The sequence below is a fragment of the Ranitomeya imitator genome, chromosome 5 (assembly GCF_032444005.1).
Source record: "Ranitomeya imitator isolate aRanImi1 chromosome 5, aRanImi1.pri, whole genome shotgun sequence".
Classification (NCBI taxonomy): Eukaryota; Metazoa; Chordata; class Amphibia; order Anura; family Dendrobatidae; genus Ranitomeya; species Ranitomeya imitator.
Window position 1 is genome coordinate 658,964,164 of NC_091286.1, and position 20,304 is coordinate 658,984,467.

At 39.1% G+C, this 20,304-nt stretch overlaps 1 protein-coding gene across 1 annotated transcript in view; it reads left to right on the top strand.

Moving 5' to 3' along the window:
• The window catches only part of ADGRF5 (adhesion G protein-coupled receptor F5), a 226,538-nt gene that overhangs the window by 140,604 nt on the left and 65,630 nt on the right, over window positions 1–20,304 (top strand). The window contains exon 2 of the mRNA XM_069728193.1: window positions 15,213–15,338. Coding sequence (XP_069584294.1) covers window positions 15,234–15,338 — 105 coding nt within the window. The 5' untranslated portion in view covers window positions 15,213–15,233. The remainder of the gene's footprint in view (window positions 1–15,212; window positions 15,339–20,304) is intronic.

Sequence of the window (20,304 nt, forward strand, 5' to 3'; positions counted from 1 at the left end):
GCTCTCCAAACGAAACATGGCGTCCCATCTCAATTCCAGTCAATTTTGCATTGAAAAGTCAAATGGCGCTCCTTCGCTTCCGAGCTGTGCCATGCGCCCAAACAGTGGTTTACCCCCACATGTGGGGTATTGGCGTACTCAGGACAAATTGTACAACAATGATTGCGGTCCATTTTCTCCTGTTACCCTTGGTAAAATAAAATAAATTGGAGCTGAATTAAATGTTTTGTGAAAAAAAGTTAAATGTTCATTTTTATTTAAACATTCAAAAAATTCCTGTGAAGCACCAGAAGGGTTAATAAACTTCTTGAATGTGGTTTTAAGCACCTTGAGGGGTGTAGTTTTTAGAATGGTGTCACACTTGGGTATTTTCTATCATATAGACCCCTCAAAATGACTTCAAATGAGATGTGGTCCCTAAAAAAAAATGGTGTTGTAGAAATGAGAAATTGCTGGTCAACTTTTCACCCTTATAACTCCCTAACAAAAAAAATTTTGGTTCCAAAATTGTGCTGATGTAAAGTAGACATGTGGGAAATGTTACTTATTAAGTATTTTGTGTGACATATCTCTGTGATTTAATTGCATAAAAATTCAAAGTTGGAAAATTGCGAAATTTTCATAATTTTCGCCAAATTTCCGTTTTTTTCACAAATAAACGCAGGTATTATCAAAGAATTTTTACCATTGTCATGAAGTACAATATGTCACGAGAAAACAATGTCAGATTCACTGGGATCCGTTGAAGCGTTCCAGAGTTATAACCTCATAAAGGGTCAGTGGTCAGAATTGTAAAAATTGGCCCGGTCATTAACGTGCAAACCACCCTTGGGGGTAAAGGGGTTAAGAAAACGTGGATTTCTCTGGAATAACCTATCAGATCGCAGATATCAAGGTATCACTTTATTCAACTTTCCATTAGCTACATGCAAAATATAGACAACTTAGGAGGGTTCATACTACTGACAGATTCCCATTAATGATTTATTGTTAAAGGAGAAAAATGTGGCGCTATCTAAGCATAGTGAGATATAATCAATTGAGTGGGTGAGTATCTACTGGTTGTGCAAACTGAGGCACAACTCCCGCTTGTAGTATGGATGCATTTGCAAGAAACTGCTGCCGACCTGGTGGGGAGGGATTGGACCCTGAAATAGGAATATCCCACCAAGTAGACGCCAGACAGGAGGACCAGGGAATGGTGCTGTCTTTGCCACCAAGAGAAATCAAGGTACAGAAATTTCAGGTTGCTTGTAGGTAAAAAAATTAGGCCAAAAACTATATACACAACGCGTTTCGTCAGTTTGCAGCTTCTTCAGGGGCAGCCTTTCTCGATACATCTGAAGAAGGCTACAAACAGCCGAAACGCGTTGTGTTTATAGTTTTTATCAGTTTGAATAAAAAATTTTTTTACCTACAAGCAACCTGAAATTTCTGCACCTTGATTTGTCTCAGTGGCAACGACAGCGCCATTCCCTAGTGCTGCTGTCTGGCATTAATGATTTATTAAGATTTTCCAATGCGTCCATAAAAAATGTAGGTTAATATCTTGAGAAATGTTCCGCATTAACATTTTTCTAAGAGAACTTTATAATATTGTGATCCTATTTAGAATTTTAAAAAATAGCATTCAAGGAAGGGGAGGGGAACTCCTAATATCATCTGGTATTTCCTTCATAAATGTGACTCTACCGGACATCGTCGACCACCTCAGCAGAGTGATAGACATTCTAGGGGTTCTCATTTTCACCAAGCTCTGCTGATTGTCCGCGTCTTCAATATAGCATGCCATTTAAGCATGCCATCATACATCCATTACTTAAAAAACCATCCCTCGACCAAAACTGTGCCGCTAATTATAGACCTGTCTCTAATCTTCCCTTCATCTCTAAACTCCTCGAACGCCTGGTCCACTCCCATCTTACCCGCCATCTCTCAGATAACTCTCTTCTCGACCCTCTTCAATCTGGCTTCCGCTCTTTACACTCTACTGAAACTGCCCTCACTAAAGTCTCTAATGACCTACTAACAGCTAAATCTAATGGTCACTACTCCATGCTAATTCTCTTGGATCTCTCTGCAGCATTCGACACTGTGGATCATCAGCTCCTCCTCACTATGCTCCGCTCCATCGGCCTCAAGGACACCATTCTCTCCTGGTTCTCCTCCTATCTCTCTGACCGATCCTTCACTGTATGTTTTGCTGATTCCTCCTCCTCTCACCTTCCCCTTACTGTTGGGGTTCCTCAAGGATCAGTCCTAGGCCCCCTCCTTTTCTCTTTGTACACTGCCCCTATTGGACAAACAATCAGTAGATTTGGTTTCCAGTACCATCTCTATGCTGACGACACCCAATTATACACTTCTTCTCCTGATCTCACGCCTGCCTTATTAGAAAACACCAGTGATTGTCTTACCGCTGTCTCTAGCATCATGTCCTCCCTCTATCTGAAACTAAACCTGTCAAAAACTGAACTCCTCGTGTTCTCTCCCTCTACTAACCTACCTTTGCCTGACATTGCCATCTCCGTGTGCGGTTCCACCATTACTCCAAAGCAACATGCCCGCTGCCTTGGGGTCATCCTTGATTCTGACCTTTCATTCACCCCCCACATCCGATCACTGGCTCGCTCTTCTTACCTGCATCTCAAAAACATTTCTAGAATTCGCCCTTTTCTTACTTTCGACTCTGCAAAAACTCTTACTGTTTCACTTATTCATTCTCGTCTGGACTATTGTAACTCTCTACTAATCGGTCTCCCTCTTACCAAACTCTCCCCGCTCCAATCTGTCCTGAATGCTGCAGCCAGGATCATATTCTTCACCAACCGTTACACCGATGCCTCTACCCTGTGCCAGTCATTACACTGGCTACCCATCCACTCCAGAATCCAGTACAAAACTACTACCCTCATCCACAAAGCACTCCATGGCTCTACACCACCCTACATCTCCTCTCTGGTCTCAGTCTACCACCCTACCCGTGACCTCCGCTCCGCTAATGACCTCAGGTTAGCATCCTCAATAATCAGAACCTCCCACTCCCGTCTCCAAGACTTTACACGTGCTGCGCCGATTCTTTGGAATGCACTACCTAGGTTAATACGATTAATTCCCAATCCCCACAGTTTTAAGCGTGCCCTAAAAACTCATTTGTTCAGATTGGCCTACCGCCTCAATGCATTAACCTAACGATCCCTGTGTGGCCTATTTAAAAAAAAACAAAACAAAAAAAAAACAAAACAGATTCCTCGCACTATGTTCTCATTCACTTTATGCAGTTAATAGCCCTCTGTGTCTGTACTGCTGCATACTTAGGCAGTTAACTGGTTCATACAGCTTTACATGAACACCCGAGCCTTACACTATGGCTGGTCCGAATAACTAAAGCAATTGTTACCATCCACCTCTCGTGTCTCCCCTTTTCCTCATAGTTTGTAAGCTTGCGAGCAGGGCCCTCACTACACTTGGTATCTGTTTTGAACTGTATTTCTGTTATGCTGTAATGTCTATTGTATGTACAAGTCCCCTCTATAATTTGTAAAGCGCTGCGGAATATGTTGGCGCTATATAAATAAAAATTATTATTATTATTATTATTATAGACAGTTCACAGTACGCGGCGTTATTTCTAGTATTTAGTCATCTCGTGAGACGTCCGTCGTGCAAACACTTGGTGCTGTATTCATGATTCTGCTTACATAAATGTTATGTAATTCTCAAACCACTACAGATGAAAGGCGAGCCTGATCAACCACTGCTGACCTCAACAAGGTTCCTTTTATGTTTTTAGGTTATGACTCATGACTTTTCCCATAACTGCGCATTGGTGCGGTCAACTCTTCTCTCCTTCCACCTTTTATTGCAGCCTCTGTCAGGCTATGAGGGTCACAGGACTCACAGTTTCACATGACCTGGTTTTCTAGTGGTGGTTCTCCCACATATCGCAATTTTTTTGCTTATTCTAGACCTGCCAGAATATTGTCTCGAGGGTGTCTTTTCTTGCCGCTAGACCTGGAATTAGACGGTCACATCCGGTAATGAAACGCAGGTCTTCTTTAGAGATGGTGTGATTTGAGTCGGATACTAAATGGATTTATTTTCCTCTGGTGCTGAAGAGGTTAACAACCCTTTCTATGCAGATCCATTTCAGCTACTTCTGATCTGGTCATTGCCTCTTCCTATAAAAACTGGTCAAGCCTTCTTGTACCTGCTGGTGAAAGATTCATCTTCCTAAGCTGTGTGCTAAAAAGTTGTTGGAGTGGAGTTGTTGAAGTGATGGTTGGTTTGCTGTTGTATGTGTTTATTGCCTGGTCCTTGTTCCCATTTAGTTTATTCCTCCCTATCCCTATCCTCCTCCCTATTGTCGGTTAGTGCTTTTGTATGATAGGTATGCTAGAGGTTTTCTGTTATTCCTGTTTTGTTGTTCACCTTACATTTTTGTCCCAGGCCTCGTGGGGTGGAGGAGGGGACAGATCAGGGTTTAGCAGGAGCATAATAAGGTCAGAACCTTGGGCCGCTCTACCTTAAAGAGTGCCCCTGAGACAGGGATAGTTAAGTTCCCTGTTTCTGGGACAGTTTAAGGCCCCCTTTCCTTATCGAAGGTAGTGGAGGTAGTGGAGAGAAGAACTCTGAAAAAGTGTATGGCAATTATGAACAATAATGCACATCCATTATATGAGCTATTCATGAGACAGAAGAGCACCTTCAGTAACCGGCTAATACTTCTGAGGTGTAAGAAGAAAAAATATAGGAAATCGTTTGTGCCAACTGCCATGGGAATGTACAATAATAACATTAGGGTTAAACCACCAAGGTGAAAGTCTACTTATTTCTCTACATTTCAGTTCACTCGTTGTGTATGTCCTATTCTAATGTATAATGTATAATGTTCTTCTGTCAACAAACTGTCATGTCAACTATGTAATTCCTTTATGATTTTTATGATTTAAGTTGTGCTGCTGTGATACCATAATTTCCCACGGGATCAATAAAGTGTATCGTATCGTATCGTATCGAAGACCATCACAGCGTGACAAATATTCCATTAAAATGGAACTATACTTTCTACAAACTTTGTATAAATCAATAGTACAGGTAAAAAAAAGAAACTATCATAATATCTTAGGAGAGAACTCAGCTTCTTTTCCCAAGACATTTCTTACCATCTTGAACTTGTCATCCACTCTGAAAAAAAGCCCAGCTCGAATCCATCTTACTTAGACATGATGGACTGCAGGCTCATGTCCATTATATTCTATGGAGTGGGAAGGAAGAGTGAGCAGGGCGAGGAAACAAGCATAAGGAAACATAGAAAAAGAGTGGTAAACTATCTAACAAGTCTTTTACCTCATCCTAAAGCTGGTTCACATCCAGACAGCTCATCAATGCTAAAAGACAAAAATTGAGCATCACTTGAGTTGATACACATGTAGCTAATAAACGCATGTTCACATTGGCCATAAAATATATTCAACCTGTAAGAGAAAAAACCCAGCTGTAACTAAATAAATAAACACCAAAAAGTGCATTTAAATAACACAGAGTTTTTAGTAATACTGTTTTTGATCAAAAATAGCATAGAAGCCATCCCACCATGACAAGGTAACTCTGATCAGGACAGTCCTACACTGTCTAATATTAAATCCTTACCATGTGTCAATGTTGACCTCAGTGTGAATAAGGTCAAACAAAAGGATTGGGCCTAACAGTGAAACACCAGTCTGGGGAAGCCTTATATTCAATTTCTAACTCTGAAAAGGGAGACCACACCCCAGCATACACAGAATGGAATAATACAAAGAAAATTGAGCCTCACTTGAGTTGCTACACATGCAGCTCATAAACGCATGTTCACATTGGCCATAAAACATATAAAACCTACAAGACAAAAACCCTGCTGTAACTAAATAAATAAAAAGCAAACAGTGCATTTAAATAAGAGTTTTTAGTAACACTGTTTTTGATCAAAAATAGCATAAAAGCCATCCCACCACGACAAGGTAACACTGATCGGGACAGTCCTACACTGTCTAAGCTCATCAATGCTGTACAATTTCTTCCATATTTCTGCTACTTATCTTTGTGTGCTAAAATATGAATGAAGAGTAGGATGCCCACTTTCCAACCCCTTAGATGCCACAATCAATATCTGCACATATGTGGTCCAAATGGCGGCGATTCCTTGCAGATATTGTCCTTTGCGGGACTAGAACCCAGGACCTCAATGCGTCAAGAAACAGTGATAGCCACTAAGCCACCAAACCACTGAACAACTTTGCTGTTCATATGAGTCTTTTGAGTATTTTTCACACTTTTGGTTTTGAAACTTGGTGGGGAAATAACAAAGTTCATGTCACTTCTTTAAAGTGGTTCCTTATAAAAATAAATAAATAAATAAATGAACACTACAAAACTAGGTACTGTCCAATCCATAGGCTGCAAAAACAACTTCAGAAAAAACATTCCAAAGCATTTCAAAAACTCTTCAAAACTGCTCCCAGAATAAAAAAAAGTCTCCAAAAACGTCCCAAAGAAGGAACGTTTCCTGAAGAAGCTTTCACTTGAAAATACTTTTTATTCTTTGACCGCCTTATGTACAGAGCACAATTTTTAGTTACATAATGGAACTAAAAAATAACATCATAAAAAAATTCAATTAAAGAGAAGAAAAATTAAACTATTTTCTTGCAAAATACTTTAATCCAGGAAATCAAAGTCCCAGTGAAAACCCAAAAGTCATTATCTCAGTTAATTAGAATACTTTATAACACCAGCTTGAAAAACATTTTCTAAAATCCAAAATGTTGGCCTACTGAAATGTATGCTCAGTCAATGCACTCAATACTTGGTCAGGCTCCTTTTGCATCAATTACTGCATCAATGCGGCGTGGCATGGAGGCGATCAGCCTGTGGCACTGCTGAGGGGTTATGGAAGCCCAGGTTGCTTTGATAGCAGCCTTTACCTCGTCTGCATTGTTGGGTCTGGTGTCTCTCATCTTCCTCTTGACAATACCCCATAGATTCTCTGTGGGGTTAAAGTCAGGCGAGTTTGCTGCCAATGAAGTACAGTGATACTGTTTTCATCCAGGCATTGGTACTTTTGGCGGTGGGGACAGGTGAAAAATCACGCTGGAGAATGAAATTTCCATCTCCAAAAAGCTTGACAGCAGATGGAAGCATGAAGTCCTCTAAAATTTCCTGGTAGGCGGCTGCGCTGACTATGGTCTTGATAAAACACAGTGGATCTACACCAGCAGATGACATGGCTCCCCAAACCATCACTGATTGTGGAGAGTACTTCACACTACACCTCCAGCAGCTTGGATTGTGGCCTCCACTCTTCCTCCAGACTCTCTGGATCTTTGATTTCCAAATAAAATGTCTGACACACCAGGGATCCGGTTGTCACAGTGGTATTGCCTGCCTCCCTTGGAGAGTGATACCATGCCTGGAAGCAAGAAGGAATTCCACTAGCAGGTAACACTGGCATACAACACTTTCCTGACTCCAGGCCAGAAGGTGGAGCTCTAAACCCGGTTTCATGGTACGTTCTCTATAAGTTCTGGTCTGGAGGAGGAGTTACAGTCAGTCTGTGTGAGACAGTGAAGGGAGAGGAAGCATGTGAGGAGAGGAGAACTGGGAGTGGAGCTGCGATTTGGCTCCCTCCCAGGATTAAGCGCAAGAAACCGGACACCGGGGTCCAAGGTTGTGTGAGAACTGTATGCCCCACTGGAGAAACTGGAGGGCAGGAGATTGCAGGTCTCCTGGCCACCACTGACACCCGAAGGCACAGCAGCAGATTAGAGCCCGGAGTCACTACGAGAGAAGGGACACCTGGAAAAAGGCTTGAGCTGCCTGCCATGCGGGTAGTGTCCACCAAAAAGGACAGATTGTGAGAGGACTTTGTGTGAAGCCTCAGGCAGCAAGGGACAGAGAATTCAGAAAGTATGCCTTCCATTCCCACCTGGCTAGGGGTATTCTGAATCGCTTCCAGGCTGCCCAGATTCCAAAGACCACCTGTCATCTGTGTACCTGATCTTCACCAGTAAAAGGTAAAGAGACTGCAAATCCTGTGTCCTCCAATTATTTCCTGCACTCCACCATCTATCATCCCTTACCAACTGCCTCGGGAGCCCTGCGAACTAAGCTCTACCTGTGGGGAGCTATACCAACTCTGCTGCAATACCATCAGCCCCAGTGGACCCCTTAAAGCAGCGTCGGCCGTCCCTGGCCGTGTACCACAGGTGGCGTCACAAACACTTGTCCCATAAACTCTGTTCCCCATTTTCATATTTTATTGGACGCCCAGGACCACGGACCAGGTCATTGCTGCCGTGACACATCCCCTTTAAGTACCGCTGAACCTGGCCCTAGTACCTCACGGTCCTAGCAGGGAAGCCAAATGCAAAATTTAGTATCATCTGAAAACAACACCTTGGACCACCGAGTAACAGTCCAGTTTTTTTTCTCTTGGCCCAGGTAAGACTCTTCTGGTGTTGTCTATTGGTCATGAGTGGCTGACACAAGGAATGTGACTCTTGTAGCCCATGTCCTGGATACGTCTGTGTGTGGTGGCTCTTGACGCAATGACTCCAGCAGCAGTCCTCTCCTTGTGAATCTCCCCCAAATTTCTGAATGGCCTTTTCTTAACAATCCTTTCAAGGCTGTGGTTATCCCTGTTGCTTGTACACCTTTTTCTACCACACTTTTTCCTTCCACTCCACTTTCTATTAATATGCTTGGATGCAGCACTCTGTGAACAGCCAGCTTCTTTAGCAATTACCTTTTGTGGAGTGTCAATGGCGCCTTCTGGACAGCCGTCAAGTCAGCAGTCTTCCCCATGATTGTGGAGCCTACTGAAATAGACTAAGGGACCTTTATAAACTCTTAGGAAGCCTATGTGGTGTTTTTGTTAATTATTCTAATTTACTGAGATAATGACTTTTGAGTTTTCATTGGCTGTAATCCATAATCATCAACATTAACAGAAATAAACACTTGAAATAGATCACTCTTGTCTCTAATTTCTATATATAATATATGAGATTCACTTTTTGTATTGAACTGAAATAAATTAACTTTTTGATGATATTCTAATTTTGTGAGAAGCACCTGTAGCATCATGGACCCAAACTATGACATTATAATATTTTTTGAAATATAAAGAAAAGAACTTCACCCTTAAATCCACATTTGCTGTTTTTGGCTCTTCCCGCTGTTCAAAATACAAAATAAAAAAAATGAGCAAGAAATGTACTTAAAAAGTCGAGCAATAAAAATAAACCACCTTACAGCAAGGTTGATGGGAAAGTAAAGTTATAATGGACCTCGAAATGCAAATTACGAAAGCAAAAAGGGTTAAACCCGCAACCAAACACAAATTTAAAAAGACAAAAATAATGAAAAAATGTATGTGAACTCGGAGGGTCACCATGAATTATAGATAATTAATTGAATCAATGACAGATTAAAAAAAATAGATAAAAATGCTTAAACAAGTCCCAATATTATATTGAATCAAGTGCAGGGAGTGCCCTTAAATAAGACAATCACCCCATAGTTATAATAAGGTTCCAAAAAGTAGGGAGATAAAATATATAAATATATGACTTCAAGCAATCAATAAACCAATTATTATGGCTACAGTGTCCTCCTCTTAGCACCATTGATGAAGCAATAATTAATAAAATGATGTCATAAAACACGATAAAATGCAGATAACACCATCCAGGCTATGCAATAACATAATAAAGTGTGCGGACACAAGAAATGTAATAAGCTGGTAAATACCATGTAAATACCTGTATAAAAAAAATAAGAAATAAATATTTTTGTTATTTGAGTATTACAAACCTGAAGAAAAAGGGAGAAAAAGAGTGGAAAGTGAAAAAAAAAGAAAAAACAATTATATGACCCTGATGTAAGACCTTCATGATGGCGAAAGTTTCAAAGATAAGTGGCCATGACTAAGACCTGATGGTCGAAACGCGTCGGCGTTGACCACCTGGGACCCCCATCTTTTTTTGCAAATGTTTGCATTTTAAAGTGTTTTCAATAAATTGACTTTTTAGAAGATCCATGCTGGAGATTATTTTTTCTTTTTCAAAGATAAGTAGAGGGACCAAATAATGGATGAAGTGGAGCAGGATGAAGACTCTGACCTCCTGCGTATCGCCACCAAGCCTGAGGCTTCCTCAGGGGCGTGAAATGCAGCAGTAAAACAAGGTCTTAATTTAATATTTTTCATGGTTCAAAAGTAGTAACACAACAGTAAAACAAAAAAAAATTATAAACTTGGCATCACTGTAATCATGTCGACCCTGAGGATACTTTATTCCGATATTTACACAGAAAAACAAACAAACAAGCAATGACTAAATTTCTTCAACTCCCCGAAGAAAAATAAAACAATAATAAAAATTATAGATGATATTTACACTAAAATTGTGCCAATAGTCCCAAAAAATTCTAGCCTTGCAAAAAAAAAAAAAAACAGTTATAGCTACTGAAACATAAAAAAAACATAAAATGAAACAAATAGATTAACAAATCCTTAAACTGGCTGGTCATTAAGTGGTTAATAATAGCTCATGATATGAGGCATCAGATATCAACAGGGCAAACTAAAAGGGTTATAAACTGAAATAAATAAAAAAGAACTCATATGAGCCTGACATAACTTATTCCTTCGCCTGGTCCAGATTTTAAGTGAATGCGAAGCTCAAACGTTGTGTAATGTGCTCTCCGCGGACGCGCTGCGCAGATCCCCACACGTCATGAAGTTGTAACATTTCTGTAGCTCCCAATTATCAGTGTTTATTGTTGTCATTTTCGGTTGTTGGATACAGATGATTTATCGATTGCTTGTCCATAAGTACAGAAAGATGTGCGGAGGCTCGGAGAAACAATGTATTCACAAATACAAACTGAAACGCGTTTCTGCCAGTTTCTTCCTTGATGGTTCAGTGCCGAAACCCGCAGCCCTATGTGTTATTAAATAAACTATTTCTTTCTATGTGTTTACCTTTGCTACTATTTGTTATGTCTGAGCAGCAATTACATTTTTCCAATTTTTTTCCACTTTTCTTTAAACTTTGGTTTGTCTTTATTACGGTGGTCTCAGTCTTTGTATGGCTTTTACAGGATAGGATGATACTTATCTCAGACCTCTTTCATCAGAATTGTCTTGAAGGGTTATTTCCAAAGATAGTAAATATTGATGAGCAAACAGTTTTTGGATAAGGTGTTATCTGAGCATGCTCGAGTGTTTTCGACGTGCTTGAAAAATATGTTCTAGTCCCCGCGGCTGCATGTCTCACCGCTGTTCGAGTATCTCAACACATACAGTATATGTTGTGGGTTTTTTTTGCGCAGAGAGATTTTAAGGTTGTATGCGCCGCAGGGTAAACCGAGAAGAGAAGAACATTTGGTTCCTTCTTGCTTTATTCTGGGTCACCTTTCTTAACTGCCTGCAGGCAGGTTGATGTCAAAAGTTTGCCCAGAATTTATGGTCCATAACAAATGTAAAAAAAAGCTGTGACAAAAAAGATAATATTGATATATATATATATATATATATATATATATATATATACAGTTAGGTCCATATATATTTGGACAGAGACAACAATTTTCTAATTTTGGTTATAGTCATTACCACAATGAATTTTAAACAAAACAATTCAGATGCAGTTGAAGTTCAGACTTTCAGCTTTCATTTGAGGGTATCCACATTTAAATTGGATGAAGGGTTTAGGAGTTTCAGCTCCTTAACATGTGCCACCCTGTTTTTAAAGGGACCAAAAGTAATTGGACAATTGACTCCAAGGCTATTTCATAGACAGGTGTGGGCAATCCCTTCGTTAACTCATTCTTAATTAAGCAGATAAAAGGCCTGGAGTTGATTTGAGGTGTGGTGCTTGCATTTAGAAGGTTTTGCTGAGAAGTAAACATGCGGTCAAAGGAGCTCTCCATGCAGGTGAAACAAGCCATCCTAAAGCTGCGAAAACAGAAAAAACCCATCCGAGAAATTGCTACAATATTAGGAGTGGCAAAATCTACAGTTTGGTCCATCCTGAGAAAGAAAGAAAGCACTGGTGAACTCCTCAATGCAAAAAGACCTGGGCGCCCACGGAAGACAACAGTGGTGGATGATCGCAGAATAATCTCCATGGTGAAGAGAAACCCCTTCACAACAGCCAACCAAGTGACCAACACTCTCCAGGAGGTCGGCGTATCAATATCCAAATCTACCATAAAGAGAAGACTGCATGAAAGTAAATACAGAGGGTTCACTGCACGGTGCAGCCACTCATAAGCATCAAGAATAAGAAGGCTAAAAAACATCTAAAAAAGCCAGCACAGTTCTGGAAGAACATTCTTTGGACAGATGAAACCAAGATCAACCTCTACCAGAATGATGGAAAGAGAAAAGTATGGAGAAGGCGTGGTACAGCTCATGATCCAAAGCATACCACATCATCTGTAAAACACGGCGGAGGCAGTGTGATGGCTTGGGCATGCATGGCTGCCAGTGGCACTGGGTCACTAGTGTTTATTGATGATGTGACACAGGACAGGAGCAGCCGAATGAATTCTGAGGTATTCAGAGACATACTGTGTGCCCAGATCCAGCCAAATGCAGCCAAACTGATTGGTCGTCATTTCATACTACAGATGGACAATGACCCAAAACATAAAGCCAAAGCAACCCAGGAGTTTATTAAAGCAAAGAAATGGAATATTCTTGAATGGCCAAGTCAGTCACCTGATCTCAACCCAATTGAGCAGCATTTCACTTGTTAAAGACTAAACATCAGACAGAAAGGCCACAAACAAACAGCAACTGAAAACCACCGCAGTGAAGGCCTGGCAGAGCATCAAAAAGGAGGAAACACAGCGTCTGGTGATGTCCATGAGATCAAGAATTCAGGCAGTCATTGCCAACAAAGGGTTTTCAAACAAGTACTAAAAATAACCATTTTATTTAACCCCTTCATGACCGGGGGATTTTTCGTTTTTCCGTGTTCGTTTTTCGCTCCCCTCCTTCCCAGAGCCATAACTTTTTTATTTTTCCGTCAATTTGGCCATGTGAGGGCTTATTTTTTGCGGGACGAGTTGTACTTTTGAACGACATCATTGGTTTTAGCATGTCGTGTACTAGAAAACGGGAAAAAAATTCCAAGTGCGGTGAAATTGCAAAAAAAGTGCAATCCCACATTGGTTTTTTGTTTGGCTTTTTTGCTAGGTTCACTAAATGCTAAAAATGACCTGACATTATGATTCTCCAGGTCATTACGAGTTCATAGACACCAAACATGACTAGGTTATTTTTTATCTAAGTGGTGAAAAAAAATTCCAAACTTTGCTAAAAAAAAGAAAAAAAAAATTGCGCCATTTTCCGATACTCGTAGCGTCTCCATTTTTCGTGATCTGGGGTCGGTTGAGGGCTTATTTTTTGCATGCCGAGATGACGTTTTTAATGATAGCATTTCGGTGCAGATACGTTCTTTTGATCGCCCGTTATTGCATTTTAATGCAATGTCGCGGCGACCAAAAAAAACGTAATTCTGGCGTTTCGAGTTTTTTTCCCGCTACGCTGTTTAGCGATCAGGTTAATACTTTTTTTTATTTGATAGATCGGGCAATTCTGAGCGCGGCGATACCAAATATGCGTAGATTTGATATTTTTTTTATTGATTTATTTTGATTGGGGCGAAAGGGGGGTGATTTAAACTTTTATGTTTTTTTTATTTTTTTCACATTTTTTTAAACTTTTTTTTTTAACTTTTGCCATGCTTCAATAGCCTCCATGAGAGGCTAGAAGCAGGCACAGCACGATCGGCTCTGCTACATAGCAGCGATCTGCTGATCGCTGCTATGTAGCAGAATTGCACGTGTGCTGTGAGCGCCGACCACAGGGTGGCGCTCACAGCGACGGGCAATCAGTAACCATAGAGGTCTCAAGGACCTCTATGGCTACAATGGAGACGCATCGCCGACCCCTGGACATGTGACGGGGGTCGGCGATGACGTCATTTCCGGCCGCCCGGCCGGAAGCGGTAGTTAAATGCCGCTGTTTGCGTTTGACAGCGGCATTTAACTAGTTAATAGGTGCGGGCAGATCACGATTCTGCCCGTGCCTATTACGGGCACATGTCAGCTGTTCAAAACAGCTGACATGTCCCAGCTTTGGTGCGGGCTCACCGCGGAGCCCTGCATCAAAGCAGGGGAGCCGGCATCGGACGGTATAGTACGTCCGATGCCGGTAAGGGGTTAAAATTATTCAAATCTGTCCAATTACTTTTGGTCCCTTTAAAAACAGGGTGGCACATGTTAAGGAGCTGAAACTCCTAAACCCTTCATCCAATTTTAATGTGGATACCCTCAAATTAAAGCTGAAAGTCTGAACTTCAACTGCATCTGAATTGTTTTCTTTAAAATTCATTGTGGTAATGTCTATAACCAAAATTAGAAAAATGTTGTCTCTGTCCAAATATATATGGACCTAACTGTATATATACATATATATATATATATATATATATATATATATATATATATATATAATATGTAGCAGAGGAGCAGACACGGCAATTGTTTATTTATTAGTGGGTCAAAATTGGTTAAAAATAAATTAATGTGTGCATGCTGGCAATAATAATCTTTATTTTTATATAGCGCTAACATATTCCGCAGCGCTTTACAGTTTTGCCCAAATTATCATCACTGTCCCCGATGGGGCTCACAATCTAGAATTCCTATCAGTATGTCTTTGGAATGTGGGAGGAAACCCACGCAAACACGGAGAGAACATACAAACTCTTTGCAGATGTTGTCCTGGGTGGGATTAGAACCCAAGACCCCAGCGCTGCAAGGCTGTAGTGCTAACCACTGCGCCACTGTGCTGCCCATAGCTGGTACATTTATGTGCAAAATTGATCCAACATAGTAAAAAAAAAAAAATCTGTAACAAATAAAAAAAAAATACTTACGGTAATTGTGTAATTTCTCCACCTGACTGCTTGGCCGTGTAATTCTTATAGAAATGATTAGATCCTGGATGAAAGTTAATTTTATTTCTCTAATTTCTGATTATTCAGCCTTTACACAAATTAAATATAGTGTATTTTTTTTTAAATTAAAGTGACAGGTGTAAAAATATGTTTTCCTGTGATCACAAAACTGAACTTTGTTCCTCTAATTTGCAGGTTCATAGAACCAGGAACAAGATGCGTCTACAGTGGATATTTATTTTTTTGCTGCTGTCTTGTTGGATAACACCAACCGAAGAGACAGAGGAATCATGGGACCTGTCCGCACTACTGTCCACTTTGGTGAGTGTAAGAGTGACAAGGATTTTTACAGAAAATCTCTAGATAAACTTCTTTACTATGACTCCTTGGAGAAAGCAGAATTGTTGCATTCTTGTACATGCATTCCCTCAAATTCTACCCTCATTGCACACAAATATAACCATTATAATACTGCCCCTATGTATAAGAATATAACTACTATAATACTGCCCCTATGTATAAGAATGTAACTACTATAATACTGCCCCCTATGAACAAGAATATAACTACTATAATACTGCTCCTATGTACAAGAATATAACTACTATAATACTGCTCCTATGTACAAGAATATAACTACTATAATACTGCCCCTATGTACAAGAATATAACTACTATAATACTGCCTCCTACGTACAAGAATATAACCACTATAATACTGCCCCTATGTATAAGAATATAACTACTATAATACTGCCCCTATGTACAAGAATACAACTACTATAATACTGCTCTTATATACAAGAATATAACTAGTATAATACTGCCCCTATGTATAAACATAACTACTATAATACTGCCCCTATGTATAAGAATATAATTACTGTAATATTGCCCCTATGTACAAGAATATAACTACTATAATACTTCCCCTATGTCCAACAATATAACTACTATAATGCTGCCCCTATGTACAAGAATATAACTAAATATAACTACTATAATACTGTCCCTATATACAAGAATATAACTACTATAATACTGCTCCTCTGTACAAGAATGTAACTACTATAATACTGCTCCTATGTACAAGAATATAACTACTATAATACTGCCCCTATGCACAAGAATGTAACTACTATAATACTGCTCCTATGTACAAGAATATAACTACTATAATACTGCTCCTATGTACAAGAATGTAACTACTATAATACTGCTGCTATGTACAAGAACATAACTACTATAATACTGCCCCTATGTTCAAGAATATAACTACTATAAGAATATAACTACTATAATACTGCCTCCTACGTACAAGAATATAACCACTATAATACTGCCCCTATGTATAAGAATATAACTACTATAATACTGCCCCTATGTACAAGAATACAACTACTATAATACTGCTCCTATATACAAGAATATAACTACTATAATACTGCCCCTATGTATAAACATAACTACTATAATACTGCCCCCTATGTACAAGAATATAATTACTGTAATACTGCCCCTATGTACAAGAATATAACTACTATAATACTTCCCCTATGTCCAAGAATATAACTACTATAATGCTGCCCCTATGTACAAGAATATAACTAAATATAACTACTATAATACTGTCCCTATGTACAAGAATATAACTAAATATAACTACTATAATACTGCTCGTATGTACAAGAATATAACTACTATAATACTGTCCCTATGTACAAGAATATAACTACTATAATACTGCTCCTATGTACAAGAATGTAACTACTATAATACTGCTCCTATGTACAAGAATATAACTACTATAATACTGCCCCTATGTACAAGAATATAACTACTATAATACTGCTCCTATGTACAAGAATATAACTACTATAATACTGCTCCTATGTACAAGAATATAACTACTATAATACTGCTCCTATGTACAAGAATATAACTAAATATAACTACTGTAATACTGCTCGTATGTACAAGAATATAACTACTATAATACTGTCCCTATGTACAAGAATATAACTACTATAATACTGCTCCTATGTACAAGAATATAACTACTATAATACTTCCCCCTATGTAAAAGAATATAACTACTATAATACTGCCCCTATGTACAAGAATATAACTACTATAATACTGCTCCTATGTACAAGAATATAACTAAATATAACTACTGTAATACTGCTCGTATGTACAAGAATATAACTACTATAATACTGCTCCCTATGTACAAGAATATAACTACTATAATACTGCCCCTATGGACAAGAATATAACTACTATAATTCTGCTCCCTATGTACAAGAATATAACCACTATAATACTGCCCCTATGTACAGGAATATAACTACTATAATACTGCTCCTATGTACAAGAATGTAACTACTATAATACTGCTTCCTATGTACAAGAATATAACTACTATAATACTGCTCCTATGTACAAGAATGTAACTACTATAATACTGCCCCTATGTACAAGAATATAACTAAATATAACTACTATAATACTGCTCGTATGTACAAGAATATAACTACTATAATACTGTCCCTATGTACAAGAATATAACTATTATAATACTGCTCCTATGTACAAGAATGTAACTACTATAATACTGCTCCTATGTACAAGAATGTAACTACTATAATAAGCACTGTAATACTTCATATAAAAATGTGGAAAACATCCCGACTGTTTTAATTTATGTAAAATTCACCTTCCAAATCTTTTCATGCTCACAGATCAACTCTTGTTTTCTTCAAAGTAGCTAATTTAATAAACTTCAACAATCGGTTTGGCTCTCTCACTGGAAAAGTAGCTGAAACCTCACATTTCTCTTTATAAGGCTATGAGAATGGTGACGCAAAGAATCACTTATCCGCGGTGTTTGGTCTAGGTTTGAAGAAATATGTCATATAACCCCAAGCAAATCCGCAATAATTACCAAGCTGTGGAACAAGAAATTTGAGTTCCTTAGTTCTTCACTGACGGAACTGAATTTTGTTTGTTTTTATTCTTCACTTCCCGCCTCCAAGACTAGAAAGAACATCATGATAATTTGGTTATCACGCACTGAGAGTAAAATTAAACGTTACTATTTGGTTTTGGAATCTGTGTTTGTGATCAGGATACAACAAACTAAGGGGAAGATTTGTCAATTTTTGGAGGTGTTTGATGACAATTTTGAATTTTGCAAATTGGACTTTTGCAGGTCCCTTATTTATGTTATGTGCAATCTTCTGTATATGGGGTGTTGTGTTTTTGGCTAAGCCTCCTTCAAATTTCCATGAGGACATGTTGGAAATCTGCAGCCCCAGCGTGGTGCCATAAATACGTCTTACCCTTCTTCTTTTCTGAAGACCTGCATGGTCTATTCTTCATGAGCTGTGCAGATCAGGACACCATGTAGAAGGTCTGGCTCCTTGAACGCTTGGAGATCAAGTCTTATCACCATGTGAAGCTAATGATAACCCAATATTTCAAAAGTCAACGTTTTTATTTCAGTGAATAACTGTTCAACACATGATCAACTAGATAATCTTACTTTTTATGGTGGCCATATGTCTTACTTAGACATATGAACAAAGGTTGTGAGCAAACTCATACTATTTTTGTGCCAACCAGGATAGATGGTCATGATACCCAGAAGTCGAGCAGGTCATGGAGCGAAAGGTCTGAAGACTTCCTGAAGACCAATCCCATGACCATATTCACATCTTTATTAATTACTTACCATATGTATTTTAAAAATAAAAATTGCACGATATATGTAATCTTGCTTACTGGATTCCCAAACATACACGAGTTACTGGGGAACATTCTTTACAGCTTCTGAGCCCACATTTCTTAGGTAAGACGTAAATTCATGGAAGAACCATTACATATGTGGCTACATTCTTGCTAACAGGTTCGTTAGATTTTGAGGGCCACGGCAATAATCCAATATCTCATATAGATTGATGGCCTTCATACACTTTAGGTTAAAGTTGGACAGACCCAATGATTTCAGCAGGACCGAATGACCACCCAGTGTGTATCTCCCCCAACTGATAACAACTCTAAAAGTATTGGTCAGTTTGAGTATGATAGCCCAATTCTTCTTTTCTCCGGGGAGACAAGTCAGTGCCGCCACAGTTGTTCTCACCATTTGATAAGAACTCTATTCACTTTAGAAAGCTGTTGGCTGAACGATCTTTCCAACAACCATCTCCCTCAACTCTCCCATACACAGAGGTGCTTGTCTCAGCCAAGCTGTCCTGTGTTTTCTGGAAGAGAGCCAGGGCCTGATTTCTTTGGCAGTGGCTTATCTTCTAGAGAAATAAAGTCAGTGGTTTGAATTCCAACCTGTCAATTGTCTACATTGGCAAAACTGGCCAGAATAATTCGTAAAAGGTAATATTTATTGAAAACTAAATTACATAAATACAATAATAACCAACAATAGTCAATGGTATATAGACATGATAGTAACTGTATCCATAAGTACATCCAATTGTCCAGGTACAAGACCACTAGAGTAACATGAGCGTATCCTCACAAGTGTCAAGACATGTATTTACCCACATATGAGCAGTGTTCCTATGGATGTGTGGAAATCAACCCCAACAGTGAATTACTAATAGCCGTACAAAAAAGGCGACCACACATCTCAAAAACGTCTGGCAGCATAATCTGAAAAAATCAGAGTGGTAAATTACCCATATGTGCGGGAGGGTCCTGTATCGGTCCTGGGCACTTGTGAGGATACGCTCATGTTACTCTAGTGGTCTTGTACCTGGACAATTGGATGTACTTATGGATACAGTTACTATCATGTCTATATACCATTGACTATTGTTGGTTATTATTGTATTTATGTAATTTAGTTTTCAATAAATATTACCTTTTACGAATTATTCTGGCCAGTTTTGACTCTTGGTTCTCTTGGTGTTATTATCTGTTCAATGAGTCGCCAATATTCAGATAGTATTTTTATACTGACGCTTTTTTTGTCTGTCTACATTGGCAGTTTCGGATGACCATAGTCTAATGCATATGGGAGCCTTAAGTGTGCAGGATTCTCTGTATGATCGTGAAAAGGTCAGTCTTGTAGAAATCCTGCAAAATCCTGCAGAATAGACAAGATGCTGATAATTCCATCTTCTAGTGACCGGCAGACTTAAAGGGTTTCCCCAAGAATATAATGAAAGGGCCCCTTTCACATAATTCAAACAGCAGTCTCAAGAAACACAGCTACCAAGAACTGTGTCTCAACTGACAGAGGGGCTGAATTGCAAGCATACAT